Source organism: Nelumbo nucifera, chromosome 1 (assembly GCF_055504915.1).
Source record: "Nelumbo nucifera cultivar China Antique chromosome 1, China Antique-T2T, whole genome shotgun sequence".
Lineage (NCBI taxonomy): Eukaryota > Viridiplantae > Streptophyta > Magnoliopsida > Proteales > Nelumbonaceae > Nelumbo > Nelumbo nucifera.
In genome coordinates, this window is record NC_142649.1 from 158,755,416 (window position 1) to 158,774,063 (window position 18,648).

Here is an 18,648-nt window from a genome sequence, read left to right on the forward strand (position 1 = left end):
CTCGTGGATGGGCCACACTATGATGTGCACAATTTGTAGGAAGGATTCAGTGTTTAAAACTAGTCCAACTACCCTCATTTTATTTAATATTTTAATATATTTTAATTTATATTGAAATTATTTTTTAAATTGTTTATTGATAAAGATAATATTATAATGATAAATATTTTTATTTTTATATTTATTATTAATTATGTATTAGTGTTTTATATTGTCCATTATTATTATAAATTATTTTTGGCTTAAATTAGGCTTTTTCATTCATGATCATATGGGTGCAAATGGATCAGATCATCCAATCCGAGTCAAGTCCTATTTTTGTAAGATTTGGATAACCCTTTGTAGGATTTTTGGATCAAATCCAATTGGAATTTGGATCACCCCTATCTAATCTAACAATATCTGATCCGATCTGATCTATAAATGTACATATTTATATATGTTGCATTTTTGCAAATCTTTATAAAAAGACATGTACAAATTTATAACCTTTTTTCTTTTAATAATTTATTACTTTTTTTCATAATTTGAATCGGATTGTATTAGATTCATATATATGACAACCTTAACAGATTTGAATTTGAAACACCATTTGTGAGCTCCATCTGATTGGATCTTGTATCCTGTTATCGGATTAGATTCGGATATACCTTGATTCAAATCCGATCCGATCTGTTTGCATATCTACATCATCGATTATGTAAAATACCTCACAAGTTGTAAATGAGATGTATGGAATCAATATGTATGGTGTGGACAAATCCACACTACACCTACAAAAGGCTCCTATGGGTATAGAAAGTTTCTGTTCACATAGTTCTGTTCATAATTCAAAATAGGTGCAATTGTGTGAATAGTAATGTGGTATGGATTGATCCCTGCCATAGAGTATGGTGTGAAGCAGCCCACATCCACCAATTTTTCATCCACATTACAAAACACCCCCTTATTTGTTAAAAAACTTGCATTTTATTTGTCTCCTTTATAATTGTATTTTGAACTACTTGGTTGGTAAAGTACTAAGGTCTCTAGGGATTGAATCCTACCTACACCATGGTAGAGGGGTTATGGGTTTGGGAGATGGTCTATATCCCCTAGTCGTGTAAGCCCATGGAACTAAAAATAGTTAAGAGGCTCTCTTGCTGTAGATTAAATGTTGTCTTGTCAATTGAAAAAGAAAATTTATGTTTTTCCTCCCTGTACCTTCAAAAGTGGCAACATTTCCTAACTCGTAGTGTTTAACGTGTCCCTGGGTTCAAAAACATATATATACATATATATATATACATATATATGGTATGATACTTTGAACATTGCTTAGCCTGTGTTCGGAACGAGTATAAACGCAAAAATGATCCTACAAATACAAATACGTCAAGTTCAGAAAAATGAATAGTTTAGTTTTGTATTGATAATTTTGTATGCTTACCACTTTTTTTAATGCATATTCTTACCACATGAATTTTAAAGTTTGATAAATATAAACATGAATCCCAAGACTGGAATCGACCTTTTTATTTCATTGAACATGATATGCTTTCAAATTTTTGCTCTTTTGAATGCACGCATGTTCTAGAATCTGTTTTTGCTGTCATTATCCACACAAAAATGCATTCTTCCCAAACACTTGTACTTGCAAACTGAACAAGAGTGCATGCATGCACCCAACCAGAGCATTAACGCTCTTCCCAAACACAAGCACTCCCATCTCCGATGTGATGAATCATGAACCCAACAAATGAAACCAAAACGAGTCTTGATTAGGTTTCTGTTAGGTTTCACGAAAATGGATCTTGCAATTTGAAGATGGGCTACTAAAAGGTGAAGGGGAATGTTGCACCACAGTACAGAGGAATACATGAAACGAAGAGTAATAAAGATCAACTCAACTCAACTCGGAGTCTTGGACAAGCCCAACGCTCACTACTTGATTGAAATATCGATGAAAAGCGTTAACACAAACTGAATTGAATCAGATATCATATGATTCCCTTACCACCTAATCATAAACTCGTCACAATCCCAATAAATATGAATGGAATTTGAGCAGACATTCAGGGAGATGCTTGCGCTCACATACCACTGTTTATAATTTTTATATGCAATTGTAATCCATGCAGAAGTTTTGCAAAGACCAAAGAGTATGAAGTACCAAATAACATTCTTTTTTTGACTCGGGGGATGAGCTTTTTTTTTCTCCTTTTGGTAGAAGGGGATGAGCAGATGGATAACAATATTATTACAACTATCCAAGTCTCAGACATATTGACAATTTCCTAAAGTGAGATTTCTTTCTTGGAGTCTACAACACAATATAATGGCCGTACCTGTAATCAAAGATGACTGGAAATGATCTTAAAGAAGAACGTCACTGAGATTGGGTGGTGCTGAAAATCTGGGGACGGATATTGGCATATACAGAGGAAAGATAACATACGCTCAAAACTAAACAGAAACAGCACGCGGGAATTTTCCCTTTGTGTAAAAAGTGATCTCTTCTTACTTGTCAGATGGATCACTCCCTTACTTCCTCTTTTCTGTGCCAATTGACAAAAGCTCAAAGCTCCGGAAAGTGTCATCACGAGCACCTCTTGTGACTGCAGCACGGGAGAGGGATGATGATTTGGACTCGTATCCAGGCTGGATTCTCTGAGTCGTAGATAGGCGGCCACTCCCTGAAACCAACCGGCTTGACCGACTCTCACTTGGTTCACCAGAGGAGCTTGGCCTGCTGCTTGAGACGACAGCCCTCTTTGAGCTGCCATTTCTAGAGGATGGACGCCCTCTTTCTGAATCCGCTTGCTGTCAACAAAAGCAAAACATGTCATTAACTGAACACAAAAGAATACTGATAAAAAAAGTTGAACACAAGCATGGTTTGAGAACTTAGAGGGACTCAAAAGAAGCGTCTTAGCATTCTACATGACAAGTGGAAATAATGCCACATTTATAACTCTATCTGTCAAGTGCTGACATGTTTAACACTTTAATTAAGTACAATATACTTGTAACTATAACGTTCACCTCTACAAAGACCAGGAAAACAAAAGAAAAGCAACCAATCCAAACTATGGCTGTAATATAAATGGCAAAAAAGAAGATACAATGACTCGACATGCATGCATGAGTCACCCTCCTCAATGGCTATAATGCAATCATCTGTAAAAACCTTATCCATATGAAACAAGCCTTTAACTAAATGATGCAGTCATGCAGGAGCTGAAGAGTCAAAAATTGTACGCTTCTCAAAATTTGTGTTTCTGTATTTTTGGACAGTAGGGCTTGTCATTTTACAATTATTCTGTGGGGTCCAATGATAGTCTGGTTTGCCTAGTTATGGTTTGTTTATGTTTAAAGTTTTAGTCATTGAATAAGCAGAATATGAGTTACTGAGCCTTCTTTGAATTGAAATAGGATGGTAGAGTTTTATTTTTGAGTCCTATGATTCTTATGGAAGTTCGAGACCAAGGATTATTAGAGTCTATAAATATGTATGGATGTTCTACCCAAGATTATTGAACTTAATTGAGATTTTTTGAGCTTATGCTAATTGGTGAGTGATTCCCATGCCTTAAGGTGATTCTAAAGTACCCCATGAATGATTTTGGGTATTCTCTCTGTTCTTTCACTCTATTTTCTTTCTTATTCTCTCAAGAATCCATCACTGCCATCATCAAGAAGATAATTCAACATTTTCAAAGGCCAAAGGGATGGAATTGTGCTGGTCGTACATAACTAATACATACAAAGATTCAAAATATCGCAAGCGGTGCATATCGTATGATATGTATCGGTTTTTGAACCCACTAATGTTCAATATAAGGAGTTCTGGGGTTTCATGGGTTGACCTGTTCAGCCTGGACAGTTGAAGTCACCAGTCACCCGTTACCCAGACAGAAAACCAGATCGACCTCTGGTTCAATTTTAAAGCACTAATACTAACTTCATCTAGTATCACTAATGTAATTAAATGGTTTCATCCTTACAATTAAGGATTAAAGTATCAAATAAGAATCTATGATAGAGCCCATAGTTTGGGGGTTATTGGCACAAGGCATAGCGGGAAGGCAACATTCAATAAACTTGCCAAGGTAGTGTATTTAACTACTGATAAATTCAGTGCTCTACTTCTTAAATAGGCTATTTACCCCTGTATCTAATTCCTGTTGAACACTTATTTCATATTTATTCATGTACTTAACTCCTGCTAAATAGGGTCTTTGATATTTAAGTTCCAACTCCTGGTGGAACCCTATCTAATTCTTATTACATTTGAACCCAGAAAACTTGCACATGGCTATGAACCATGGTGTTGGGGGTAAGAATCCCACCTTGCTCACAACCAGCCAAGGGAAGGACCTTTCCTTTACCTCAGGGGGTAGGAAAATCATAGTCAGTTTTTTGAAATGAATGTAGTGTTGGAGCTTGAGAGAATTAATGTGAATTCTGTTGGCAAGAATGCTAGGAAGAATCCGTTAGAACGCTAGCACTAAGGAGACTTAAAAGTCAGAGAAAAGGTAGAAACATTCTGGTCTCCAAAGTTTTTACTTAGATGAAAGGGGTCTATTTGGGATTGGGCCAAACAAGAAGGTGATGAAATCGAAGAAAGTCTTGAAGAAGAAATGGAGTTTTCTATAATCAGGATTAGTTCTTCCTGTAGTTTTGGCTTTCTTCTTTGGGGAGTGGTGTTACATGTTGAATTTGGATGGGTTGTTGTGTTTGGTAGAGAAGGTGACTTGCTGGGTCGTCTTCCATCAGTTGGAATGTTGGCTGTTTGGATTGTAGTTTATCTTTTATGAGTTTGGAGTTTGGATGGAAGGGTTTTTGCATTTCTTCATTTCAGTGATCTCTGGTAACTTTCCTTGTATTTTTTTCTTTTATTTAAATAAAGCTTTATTTATTTTATTCCCAAAAAATGATCAGAATAGTGGCCCACCAAAAATATGATGAGGATTGCGGCCCCAAAGCTATGGAGCTTGGGTGTGGGTCTTTTGTTGAAATGGAACCTTTCTTCTTCTTTTTCTTTTATTATTTATCATGAATACATTCACCATTCCATTTAGTATGCCTGGATTGAATCAGCATATTTGTGTTTTACTAACCAGGCTTGGGTATAACAGCAGAGCAAGTATTAGAAACATAGCAAAAATGTTGTTAAAATAGTATGAATTTTAAGTTTATCCCTTAAACCACATCTATTAAATTATTTTACAATTTCCGAATGTTTTTTTTTTATCAATAATACTTTCATTAAATCATCAATAGAAGATTTACAAGAGCAACAGAGGACCTCAAGAAAAGGAAAAAACACTAAAGTTACAGCTTAGCCCAAAACAGTGAATCCCTTTCTGCCCCTTGTTTAGCTAAACCATCAGCTAGGGAATTAGCCAATCTTTTAACCCGACATATCTTAACTTCCATCTCCCGCACCAGTCACTTAAATTTCCTCCTCTCATTATTGTACTTCCATAAGCCATTGTTATCTTTATTCAGCCACCCTATCACCACCTCTGAATCCCCTTCAATTATGAGTTTCCTGATGTTCAACTCCTTAGTTTTTTGGACTCCTTCCATAACTGCAAAGATCTCAGCTCTAAAGGAGTCACCCACTCCAACTGGGCCTGAGAACATGGCAGAAATGACCCCATTCTCATCCCTAAAAACACCCCCAATCCCCGATTGTCCCGGATTTCCCCTACTACACCCATCAAAGTTTAATTTCAAGAATCCAACAGGTGGAGGGGTCCAAGACACTCTCATTACTGACTTGGTCTGTGTGCAATTTGCAATTTCACCCCACTTCCTCAGCATGTCATCCACAATGTAATCTGTGAATAGCTCCAAAGATTTCAGCCATTGTACAGCCCTAATATGTATGATAGCCCTCAGATCTGCTGCTCCTCTCTCAGCTTCTGAGAATATCCTGAAATTTCTTTCTTCCCAAAGTGTCCAACATACTGCAGCCCTTAGTCCTCTCCACATAGTCCTTCCCTTTTTTATTTGCCACCTGAAAAAAGAAGAGGAAAAAAGGCCCTGCAATTCTGATGGAGGATTCCAGCTACATCCAAATAGGGAGAAAGCCCAATCCCAAATTGACCTCGCAAGATGGCAAAACACCAGTAGGTGAAAACCAGTCTCTCCATCCGCTTTACAAAGAACACACCAATGAGGTGACAAACAAGTATTGGGTCTCTTCTTTTGGAGTAGATCACCAGTGTTGATTCTTTCCAGGTAGGCTTCCCAACAAAAACTACCAACCCTAGAAGGTATTGCTCTGCACCAAACCTCATCAACAGGGAAAGGGGGTAAAGTAGGACTGGTGGATTGACTTAAGACTCTAAAGAAGGAAGCACAAGATAAGATGCCATTGGGGGTAGTAGGTGTCCAAATTCTAGAATCCGCCCTAGTGGGTCTAAGACAACGTTATCAAGAAGTGCAATAGGGCTCAAAATACTGTCGAAGTCCGAGTCCCTCAAATCCCTTCTTAGACCCAAGTTCCACCCAATCCCAGAAGTGGAAGAGGACGGGGTGGTGAAAGATGAGATTGGCTCATTTTTCAAATCAGATAGAGCATACAAAGAAGGAAACTGATCCTTTGGAGGGGCACTTCCCACCCAGGTTTGTTCCCAAAATTTTATGGAGTTACTGGAATTCAAATCATACCTGATATTAGGGGAGAAAACTGATAACAGGTCATGAATGGCTTTCCAAGGAGAATTGCTTGTGATCCTACCTCTGATTCCAGTGTCCCATCCATTGTGCTCCAGCCCATGTATACTTGCCACTACTCTAGCCCATAGCTTCTCCTTCTCCATAGAAAACCTCCACAACCACTTTCCCAAAAGAGCCATATTCCTTCTCCTAATATTCCCAAGCCCTAAACCACCACAAGTCATACTCTTACACACTATCTCCCAAGTAACTCTATGATCCCTCTTCTCCTCTCCCGGCTCCCACAGGAAATCCCTCATTAGCTTCTCCAATGTTACAATTTTTGAATGTTACACAAGGTATCCCAGTAGTTTGTAGTTCAAATAAATATTAAAATGTTCTCCTATGTGCCCAAACTTTATTTGTTGGCATTTGAGCTTAAGATTTAGTTTTATTTATTTTTTAATCAACTATAAATTTTATTGATTGATTAACTGCTGACGTACATGGCAGATGTGTGATGATCAGCCTCAGTTAAACCATAATTTTGGATTTATAGTATTAAATAATTCCTCTATGTTGCACAAATTCCCCAAAACTTCTGATTCCTTGCCACCCCCTGCTTTAGATTAAGTTATATTAATACTTATGTGGTATTAGGATTTATATGAACTTCCCTAGCATATTATTGCATATCCTAATCATTCCACCATATCCAAGTGTATCCTGCCACATTTCTTAAAATTGGTTTTCCAATACTACGCTTAATACTGATTTTATTGCAAACTCAGTAGTTCAACAATTTATTTATGAAATGAGTACAATATTTTAATTTGCATCAGCATAACTTTATGTTAGCATAATTGGATCTGGACTTTATACTAAAAATATATCTGACACAACAGGACACCCTTTTATAAGTATTTGGATATCATATACACTAACTTTATCTTCGAATATAGTTAATGTAATTAAATAATCATCCCCACAACAAAAGTGTCAAATAATTTGAAACAAGCTACCAGTGGAGATTAAGAGGGATAGGGGAGAGAAAAGACAGAGAGACGATAATTCAAAGCATCTCTGGAATTATTGCCATTTTCTCAGCACCTATAGGCTGGGGGGATTCATTGAGAGCTGAAATTTTGGCAGCTCTGAAAGGGATCAAAAGAGCCCAGCAGTTGAAAATCAGAAATCTGTTGGTGGAAGGAGACTCTAGGCTGACAGTTAGCTGGTTGCAGGAGGAAGATTCTAGTCTGTGGAAGTTCTCAAAATGAAAAAAAAAAAGAAAGAAAACCAACCAGATTACTCGAAACATGTAAATTCAGGTTCAGTGGGCCAAGAGGTGTGCCAATTCTCTGGCAGACTCTTTGGCCAAACAAGGGGTGGGAAGAGCAAATCTCTTTTAGACTGTGTTGTAATCTGACCTTTAATGTTAGGGGGGGTTAAGTGTTTTTACCCCTCCCTTCATATTGTATTTTTCTAGAATATTTTTTCTTAATAAAAGTTACTGTTATTGATAAAAAAAAAGCATCTCTGCTTTATTTAAATAATGATTAGAAAAACCTACAATACTAGAGATTATCTGGAAGTTAACAGCTCAATGATTTTTTTTGATGAATTACAGCTCAATGATTTTTTTTTGAAATTAATAAATAAAGGCCAACTAACTTGAAAGTTGAAAGGCCAAAGTCTGCAACAACTAACTTGAAAGGCCAAAATTAATAAATCTCACCCAGAACTTGATTAGAAGTCAATGAATCTGGATCTTTGGTGGACGAATAAAGGAATTTTTTTGATAGATGATGAATAAAGGATTTCATCCCATTCCTTATCTTGGACCATGGACTTAACCGGTAAAACAAGCTTTCTTAATATAAGAGAAGCATAAATAAAGGGTTCGACTATGATACCAGAAACACTTACAGCCAATCAACTGGTATCATAAAAGAGGTGACCAATCAGATACCATGTCTTCCCTGTATCATAGATTTTCCCATAAATAAAACAGGTTTGACTATGATATGGAAAAGATTTGGTATCTGAAATATTTTTGACCAATCAATTGGAATCATAAATGTGGTAGCCAATCAGGTGTTATTTATCAAATTCATGGGTGGGTTTTGATTGGTCAAAACTCTTTAGATACCATATCTTTCCCGCATCATAGATTTTCCCAAATAAAACAAGGTAATTTTTGCTTGTCAGATCCTCATCATTTTTATTTTTGTGACTAGGGCAATAAAGAGCTACAAGAAGAATCACCAGATAAAAAACAAGCTACATTTCTGCAGCACAAATTATAGAAGATTTGCTTTTCTTGTCATTACAAGAAAAAGCAGCTGAATTTAAATCACCATGACTCAGATCCAAACAAAAGGAGCAGCAGGAAAACTCAACAAAAGAAATGAATAGATTTCTGTTGAAACAACTTACAACATCCTTGGGTGAAGATGCATCCTCTGGCATCTTGTGTTTGGAGTGATCCCCATGCAGACCAGTAACAGAACTGTTTCTTCTAGCAAATGCTTCAACTGCACCTGAGAATCTATCTCGAATTTCTTGTCCCACTATAAGAAAGTAAATAGTAGATAATTAAGCACTGACAAGGTTAGATATGAAATAAAACAAATTGTTTCCAGAAGTGTTAATAAAAAAAATGAAGTGTAGTCTTCTTAAACCATCTTGTACTTGAATATTTACATTCACGAGATGGATAATTCATTCAAGTGCTTGAAGGGCATGGGGAGTCAGGGCTGTCCCTGTTATGTGCATCATGGTTGCAGGACTTGTTGGGACCAAGTATGACACAAGCATTTCCAAATCTGAGCCAAAATGGGTACTCTGCAACTGAAAATGTGTGTGGAAATATAATACAATCTAAATTCTACTGTTTACAAATCAAAATTAGGAAGAAAATGGATTCACTTGTAACACTATTGGATGTTCACTGGTTAACTGCCAATAGGTCTAAATTTGGAGCCCATAACAGAAAACAGATGAGTTTTAAATCAATATGCACATGTTAACGATCAGGTCCAATGCATGTGGATCTAGACCCCCTACCAAATAGGTATGTTGGGTACACCATTGATAACACTTCCACTTGAAAGTTCCAAAGTAAAATGTAGTAAATTTCTTGAATTGTGAATATATATTTAAAGAGTTTTAGCTTTAACAATGAGGGTAGAAACCTCATTCTTATCAGGAAGGAATACAGACCTGAAGTCCTCTCTGGTCTTTCTACAGAGGGCCCTGCATTTAGGGCTGGTTTTACACTGGATTGCTGAAAAGATACACCAGAAGTAAGAAACACCCAAGGAAGTCTAAAATTCACACAGCATAATTTAGAGACACTCACCCGTGTTCTGGGATTTGCACCTATCTGTGGATACTTCAAAATGGTCCAGTCAAATACATAGTCAAACTGATAGCCTGAAACAGATATATCAATACTCAGATACAATTATAGAGTAGAGCAACTCAAACAAACCTACATCACTCACTGATGTTAAAAACTTAACAATTTGAAGCACTAAAAATGAATGCTGAGGAGACAACACAAGATTTTGTTAAGAACATAAACTTGACGTTTCACCTTCTCGAATAAATAAGTCCCGGAAAAGCCTCTTCAGATAAGAATAATCTGGTTTGTCTTCAAACCGCAATGATCGACAATAGTGGAAATATGATAAGAATTCCGAGGGATATGATTTGCAAAGCACCTGGAGAATAATACCAACATTTCAAGCAAATCTAGTTAATATATTATTATAAGGGATAAGCTCAGAATCAGGACACAGGACCACATTCTATTCGCTAAAATTCTTCAAATTGCTTCAATTTTAGCAATCTGTAGTTTCCAATGGGAGATACCTCTATGGGAGTTAGCATTTTCTTTTCACTGATCTTATCATACTTTTGCTTTTTAGTGCCAGCTTTCAACCCCTGCCAGGGAAGGCTGATGTACAGCAACATACAGTTAAAAAGAATGAGGAATGAGAAATAAATAACTCAGATTTCAGTAGAAAAAGCAGAAAAAAGAAAAGGCACAAGAAAGGCAAGAATGTCTCATTTTTAACCTTCCCCTTAAGAAGTACATAAGCACATAGCCAAGAGACTCCAGATCATCTCTCCTGCTTTGTTCTGCAAGGGGAAAAAACAAAAAAAAAGGATTGACTAATCTGGATTCTACCACCTATGATACCCAGATACCTATACATGCCTAGCGTAACGGGTGCCGGATACAATACCAGATATTGCAGAGATACTTCTAGATGTGCTCTATAACATTAACACTATTAAAATATATAGATTGATGTTTTTAACCAAATTACACCATAAAAGAAGTTTCGCACATTTTAGAACTTTAATTAAAATTGGCAAGGCAAAGTCTTCAGAAATGACATTAGCTTCAAAAACTAGATAAGATGCATGATATTAGCATATCACATGGGATACCCATAACCATCTGAGTCTAGAATTTTGGGAAATGGAGACTGGAGAGTCATATCCCTGTTTCTGTTTCTCGTGTCCATATCTGTATCTGGGCATCATAGTCAACTACTATACACAAGTGAAGATATATTTGCATTTAATAATTGACAAGTATCTAATATATCATTTTTACTCACCAACTCCAAGATGCGTGTTAACACTTGCATATCGAGCTGTTCCTGTGAGATTCTTATTTTCTCTGCAAGGGGAGTCTTGATGAGCTACTTGGGAAGTAATCAAAGGGAAAGGATATGCCAAGAAGAGAGGAAATCAAACTCACAATCATGTAAACAAAAAGGCAGAAATACCCAACAATGCAAAAAATGATATCTATGTAACAACTATGATTATTACCTTAATCTAAAACCTGAAAGCTAAAACCTTAAACAATCTTTACCAACTATTTATATGTGGGTTCTATGATCAGTTTAATTTCCAAACCCTAATATGCAAATTTAGCAAAGGTACATAACTTATTCAAAACACCACCGCATTCTGTATTATATTCCATGGATGTGAGAATAAATTAACGTCAGAATCCATGCACCAAATCAATCAGAAGACCAAGAACCAAAAGATTGATCAAACATTCACTTTCCATATTGGGACCACATAAATGCATAACTGAGCTCTATACTAATACAATTAACCTTACTTCCAGAGATAAAAAAAGTCTTCTACTTTACATTTATAACAAGAATAATAGGTGATTAATACAAGTTTGTACATATTTTTTCTCTATTTTTTAGGAATCAAACAGCATGCGCTTTTAGCATCCTATAGCAGTAAAGGAAAAGAGGTGCACGAAATAAATCAATGGAAATGGAAACAACAAGAAGAAACTTCACATAATGTGAGAACTTAGAAGTGTATAACAAGTCCCCATAGAAAAGGAGAGGAAATGCCAAGAGAAATGGTGTGAATGGGTTTTGTTTTCTGTATATGGGAAGGGGAAGTGAATGGGTTTTGTTTTATGTATTAGGGGGACTGACTAGATTTGTTCTAAGGAAAATTGAGTTGGGGGTGAATCAGGGGCTTTGGGTGTCTCCTTTTGAGCTTTTCTTGTGGCTGGCTGTGAGAGTCTTCTTGGGTCTGGTTTGTGCCAGGTGGTTTTGTTAGTTTTTAGGGGTGGTTTGGTTGTTTGTTGGTGTTGAGTGATGCCTTATCACCTTTTTGTCATCCATTTTACTTTAGTTTAAAAAATTTTCTTCTTTATTTATCTTCAACAAAAAAAAAAACAAGTATAGCCAATCCCATATAGATGGGATAAGGCTTGGATGGTGATCTAGGCATCTACTTACAGGTCCATTCCATAATCCACCTACAACTTGATTCTGAGATCTTGGGCATTGAAGGCTGAGCTATTGAGATCTTGGGCATTGAAGGCTGAGCTATTGAAAGGCTGAGCTATTAAACTACCTTCCAATTGACTTGGAGGAATATGAAGATCCCATATAGAGCCATGGACCACACTAATACTAAGACAGACATTTGCACCTAACCTGGGCCACTGGCATTCCCCATTCTAATTCATTTTGTTGACACCTATCTAAGACTAGAGAATTGTAAGTGCTAAACTGTTAGCGGACCTAGGAATCCATCTGAGGCTTCTGAGCGAGCAGTTCAGATTGGAAGATATAGAAGTACTTTCCTAACCAAGTATCTTAAACCCCAAGGTCCTTCAGAATTTGAATGTATCCCCATCTTATAACCACTTGACATTCTCCTTCAACCACCATTCCATTCCAAACTATGCTATGCACCAATTTCAGCCCTCGTAAGAGAGCTAACAGGTCAGGTTTCACAGAATTATCAGTCTGAGATGGCTCCGACTCCAAATAACTCATTAAAACCATCTTATTATGCTTATATATATATAAAAAAATCATCTTATTATGCAATTTCCATCAAATTTAATTCAAAAGTTAAAACTACCAATTGCAGGTGCAGTCCAGGTTACTGCTATTACATTTCTTGGGGGAGAAAAGCTGGTCACAACATTCTAGCTTCTTAAGATTGAGTCCACTGTAAACCTTTTAAACACTTCTACAGTCTTCAACCAATGGATAGTCCTAATCACAAACAGGTTAATGAAGCTGTCTGTGTCGTGGACTTAATTTTCAAAATGTACTAGAGCTCCTCTAACACCAACCCTCCATAAAGATGCTGCCCCTGCACCAGGACACTGCTATTACCTTTCCAGGCTGAGAGTATCAAATGAGGTGGCTATGAAGGTTGAGAAGATTCAAAGAGAAATCTATTGGAAAGACGTGAGGGGGCCAAAAAGTATCACTTGGTTAAGTGGGAGAAGGTGTGCAAGCCCAAGGAGAGGGTGAGCTGGGGTTGAGAAGGGTTAAGTTAATAAGCAAATCACTTCTAGGGAAATGGTTGTGGAGGTTTGGGCTAGGCCACTAGGGAAGGGAGAGGGAGGCTTTATGGAGGAGAGTGGTAGTTGGGAAATATGGTGTTATAAGAGTCGGGTGGGAACCAAGGGAAGTGAGAAGTTCATACAGGGTGAGTGTTTGGAATGGAATGATAAGTTTCAATTAAGATTTCAGAAAATTGATTAAGTTTAAAGTGGGGGAAGGCTCTAGAGTGAGGTTTTGGGAAGATGAGTGGCTTGAAATAGGGTAGTTATGTGAGGTGTGCCCAAGATTATACAAGCTAACAGAACAAGTCTCAATAGCCCAGTGCTGCGAGTGGAGAGGGGAGCAACTGATCTGGAATCTAAAGTTCAGAAGGCATCTTCTAGATCAAGAAGTGGAATAGTGTATTATGCTGCTGGAAAAATTAGAAGGAACCAGCATTTCTAGAGATGTAGAAGATGGTCTTTGGTGGAAAGAACGTAAGGAAGGCAGATTTACAGTTAAGTCTTTTTTTTTTATAAGTAAAAAAGTGATACCTCTCGCTCCCATAGAGAGGTGCGAGATGCTGCCTCAAAAAACAAAGCAAAATTACAACTGAGCCCAGAATACTTGATCCCTATGCACCCCTTGTTTGGCAAGAAGATCTGCCATCCCATTAGCTGATCTCCTTTCCCACTGAACTCTTACTGTTAAATTGGATGTTAGCCACTTAAATTTTCTCATCGCCCCCCTATATGACCACGCTACAGTCCCTGGCTCTTTCAGCCATCCAATTACAAGTTTAGAGTCTCCTTCAATGACCAATCTTGTGAAGTTTAAATCTTTTGCTAGCTGTGCTCCTTGTAAGACTGTTTGGACCTTTGCATTAACTGCATCCCGCACTCATATTGGGCCAGAAAACAAGGCAACAACCTGACCCTCTGCATTCCTAAACACACCTCCAATACCGGAAGGCCTGAGATTGCCAAGACTGCTACCGTCAAAGTTTAGCTTGAAAAAACCTTCTTCAGGGGCCCTCCAAGCAACAACTGGTTTGTTCTTAACAGAAGATGATTTTGCAATTACTTCCCAGTTTCTCCACAAGTCAGCTAGAGAGAATTGTGCAAAGAGTTCTGATGCTTTAGCCCAATTAATGGCCCTGTTTAGAAAACAATCCCAAATAGAATCCTCATCCCTCTCTTTATCATTGAATTGAAGATCCTACTATTTCTTTCCTCCCAAACTGTCCAAACCAAAGCAGCCCTAATGCATCTCCATAAAACTCTCCCACTTCTCTTAGGCCACCAAAAGCTTGTAGGGTCAAAGAGTCCCTCAATTTGCAAGGGCATCGTCCACCTGCAACCATAGAGACCAAAAATCTCCCAATTAGGAGGTGGTGACAGCTTTCTCCATTAGCTTTACAAAGCATGCACCAACTGAGGGAAATACTAAGATTGGGTCTTTTCTTCTGTAGGACGTTCAAAGTGTTTATTTTCCAAAGAGAAACTTCACAACAAAGAGCTCCAACCTTGGGGGGAAGGGTTTAGACCAAACTTCATTACAAAACAAAGATTGAGGGTTGGGGGGGTAACACAACAGGGAGAAGAAGGAAGCACATGAAAAGATGCCCAAAGAGTTGGGAGTCCAAATTCTAGCATCTGGTTTGGAATGGTCTAAGAAAACCGGGTCAAGGGTTTTAAGAAGTAGAGCGGCTTGGTCTTTTTTTTGTAGAAAAAGTTCCCATTTGCTAGCAAAAAAGAAAGAGAAAAACAGAAATTAACACAACAGATCAAACAGAAAAAAAAAAAACAAAAGAACAACTAAGAAACAGGCCAATCCAAGACTACCTCCCACCTTCTTCCTTCTCTTGCAGACTACCTCCCACCTTCTTCCTTCTCCCGGCTCCCATAAGAAATCCCTCATCATCTTTTCCACTTTCAGCACCTACCTTTGTAGCATCTTAAAGACTGAAAGGTAATAAACTGCCAGGTTTGCTAAAGTAGACTTTATCAAGGTAATATGACCCCCCAACGAAACATAGTTCCTCTTCAAGCTCACAATTTCCTAGTACAACTGTCAAGAATAGGGTTCCAAAAGTTTCCTTCCCTTGGGTTGGCTCCTAAGGGCAAGGCAAGCCTTGGTATTTTAGTGGCCATCTAGTGGTAGAACAACCTAAAGTCTCGGCAACCCTAGACACCTCCTCCTCTCCCAAGTTCATCCCCACCACGCAGCTCTTTCCAAAATTAATCTTCAACTTAGATATAAATTCAAACAATTTTAGCACCTGCTTCAAGTTCCTTGCTTTCTCAGGGTCTGCACCTTCACAAGAAATTATTGTATTGTCGGCAAACTGCAAATGTGTAATCATCGTACTTTCTCTCCCCACCCTCCAAGCTCTAAAAAGGCCCAACAAATCTGCTTTTGAGATAAGTTTACTAAAAACCTCAGCCATCAAAGCAAACAAGAATGGAGAAAGAGGGTCCCCTTGCCTCAATCTTCTGGTTGTAGCGAAGAAGTCTCTAACCACTCCATTAATTAAGACTGTCTAATGACAACTTTTCAAGCAACCTTCAATCCAACCACACCACCTTTCTTCAAACCCAAAATTTCTCAGGATGTCCAAAAGAAAAGACCAATCAACTATGTCAATTGTCATAGGCTTTCTCCAAGTCCAATTTACACACAAAGCGCTTCTCTCCCCTTTTCCTTAAATCCTCTACACAATCATTAGCTAACAAAATTTGGTCAGTGCTTTGTCTTCCCTGAATGAACACGCCTTGGGAGTGGTTGATTAAGTCGGGGAGGACCAAATTTAATCTTAAGGCCAAGATTTTGTAGATGCTATTCACTAGGCTTATGGGTCTGAAATCTCTCGGTTGAGTGGCATCACCCTTCTTGAGAATTAATGCTAAAAAGGTGCAGTTAATCCTCGAGCTTATGAAATGTTCATAAGCAAATTCCTCAAAAACTGCCCAAAGATCCAACTTAATCATCTCCCAGCAATCTTGATTAAAAGCCATCAAGAATCCATCCAGTCCTGGTGCTTTTGACGTATCCATTGAGAACATTACCCCTTTTATCTCTTCTAGATCAAAATCTCTCTCCAATATTCTTGCCGACTCTTGGTTCAGCCTAGGCCATTCCAATCCATCCACAAAGGTTCCCACATTAACTTGTCTTTTAAACACGGATTTAAAATGATTGACAAAACAGTTGGCAATCTCTTCTTGTTCTTGATCAGTCAATGTTTCTCCGTTCACTTCTAATTTCTCACATATTTAAAATGATTGACAAAACAGTTGGCAAACTCTTCTTGTTCTTGGTCAGTCAATGTTTCTCCGTTCACTTCTAATTTCTCCACAAAATTTTTCCTCCTCTACCATTAGCAAGTGCATGGAAGAACTTAGTATTGCCATCCCTCTCTTTAATCCATTGGCGCCTCGATTTTTGTCTCCAACATGTCTCTTCCCTTAGTAAAGTTTCTTCCAATTCTTTTTTCAAGGACCATCTCAAGACCTTGTCTTCCTCTCTTATCAAATCTTGACTCTCCTTATCATCTATCTGCTTTATTAGAGAGGTTACCAATAATTTCTTTTCCTCAATTCTTCCAAAATGTTCTTTGTTCCACTCTTTGATTTCACTTTTAAGCCTTTGTAAATTTTTTGTCAAATTTAACCCCTTTCCAAAACACTCCCCTCAATTCTGTTCCCCACCGGTCCTCCACATTGTGAATGAAACTCGAGTGTGTCAACCACATGTTTTCAAACCTGAAAGGTTTGGGACCACTCAGTGTTTTAAAAGTGCAAGGGCCAATTTGCGCCTGAGGCGTAAGGCGCAAAATTACAAAAAAAAGCTAAAAAATTAAAAAAAAAAGTCAAAAAATGCCAAAAAAAATTAAAAAATGCAAAAATATTAAAAATATAAACTTGAAGTTTAAAATAAATGATTTAAAAAACCTATTATCTAAAATTAAAATACATAAACATAACATGTAAAGTGTATTCAAATGAAAATTTAAAAAAAAAAGCAAACATATAAAGCATTTTCAAGCATGTAAAACCCGCAACCTCTTTTCCTTAATTGCATTACTTCAAGTAGTTAATGTGATCTAAAACATATTGCATTCTTGATTCTATGAGTCGCCTTTGTAGCATCCCCCTCGAGGCAAGCCCGAACAAGTCTATGTGAGAAATAAGAATTTCAGACACTAACATAGACTTGTTCGGAATTGCCTCAAGGGGCGTGGTCGAGGGTTCGAGGGCGGAGCCCCCGGCCCAACCATTAGACTCAAAAAACAGCAAAAAGCGCGCACCTGGGCAGAGGCGTAGGGCGCATCAGGCGCACGCCTAGGCGCACCAAGCGCGCGCCTTTTGAAAGAGGTGCGCCTAGGACCTGAGCGAGGCGCATACCCCAAAATGCGCTTCACATGTGCGCCTAGCCGCGCCTTTTAAATCACTGGTAAAACCCATAATCTCTTTTTTTCCTTAATTGCATTGCTTCAAGTAGTTAATGTGATGTAAAACATATTGCATTTGTTATTCTACGTCGCCTTTGTAGCATGGCCCTCGAGGCAAGACGCACGCCTGGGCTAAGGCGCACCAGGCATGCGCCTTTTGAAAGAGGTGTGCCTAGGACTTGAGCGAGGCGCATACCCCAAAATGCGCCTCACCTGTGCACCTAGGCATGCCTTTTAAATCACTGGGACCACTTGAGAAATCTTTAGTACCAATTAATGTTTTAAAATGTGGAGGCATTACGCGAGGAGTTCCACTACCTAGAGGCATGAGGCGTAGTTCAGAACGCAAGAGGCATAAGCCTCCCAAACACAAGGAGGCGTAAGCCTCCTTAAGAGGAGGGGGTTAGGAGGAGGAAGGAGAGGAAGGGGGGATCTCATTTTTTCTTTATTTTAAATAAAAAAAAATCTTTTATTTCCTTCCCTTCCCTTTTCTTTCCTTTTCTCCTTTTTTTCTTCTCTTTCTTTTTTTAATATAAATCTTTTATTTTTAATAAAAATATTTTTTTCTTCTCTTTCTTTTTCTTTCCCTTCCCTTTCTTTTCCTTTCCTTTTTTTCTTTTTTTCTGTGTTTTTATATAAGATGTGCATGAGGCTCATGAGGCGTACGCCTCAAGCACGCCTCATGAAAAAAGCACATGA

At 37.9% G+C, this 18,648-nt stretch overlaps 1 protein-coding gene across 2 annotated transcripts in view; it reads right to left on the reverse strand.

The window, feature by feature from the left end:
• Positions 1-2,066: 2,066 nt before the first annotated feature.
• Positions 2,067-18,648, reverse strand: part of LOC104602853 (casein kinase 1-like protein 10) — a 31,384-nt gene continuing 14,802 nt past the window's right edge. Inside the window, exons 7-14 of one of the 2 annotated variants that reach the window (XM_010266708.3) lie at positions 11,286-11,347; positions 10,734-10,797; positions 10,528-10,612; positions 10,250-10,376; positions 10,013-10,086; positions 9,874-9,937; positions 9,088-9,221; positions 2,067-2,802 (exon numbers count right to left, since the gene is read on the reverse strand). In XM_010266708.3, the coding sequence (XP_010265010.2) occupies positions 2,524-2,802; positions 9,088-9,221; positions 9,874-9,937; positions 10,013-10,086; positions 10,250-10,376; positions 10,528-10,612; positions 10,734-10,797; positions 11,286-11,347 (889 nt within the window). In that variant the 3' untranslated portion in view covers positions 2,067-2,523. Of the gene's footprint in view, positions 2,803-9,087; positions 9,222-9,873; positions 10,087-10,249; positions 10,377-10,527; positions 10,613-10,733; positions 10,798-11,285; positions 11,348-18,648 lie in introns of both variants that reach the window. The other variant, XM_088894953.1, reaches the window with a different exon arrangement.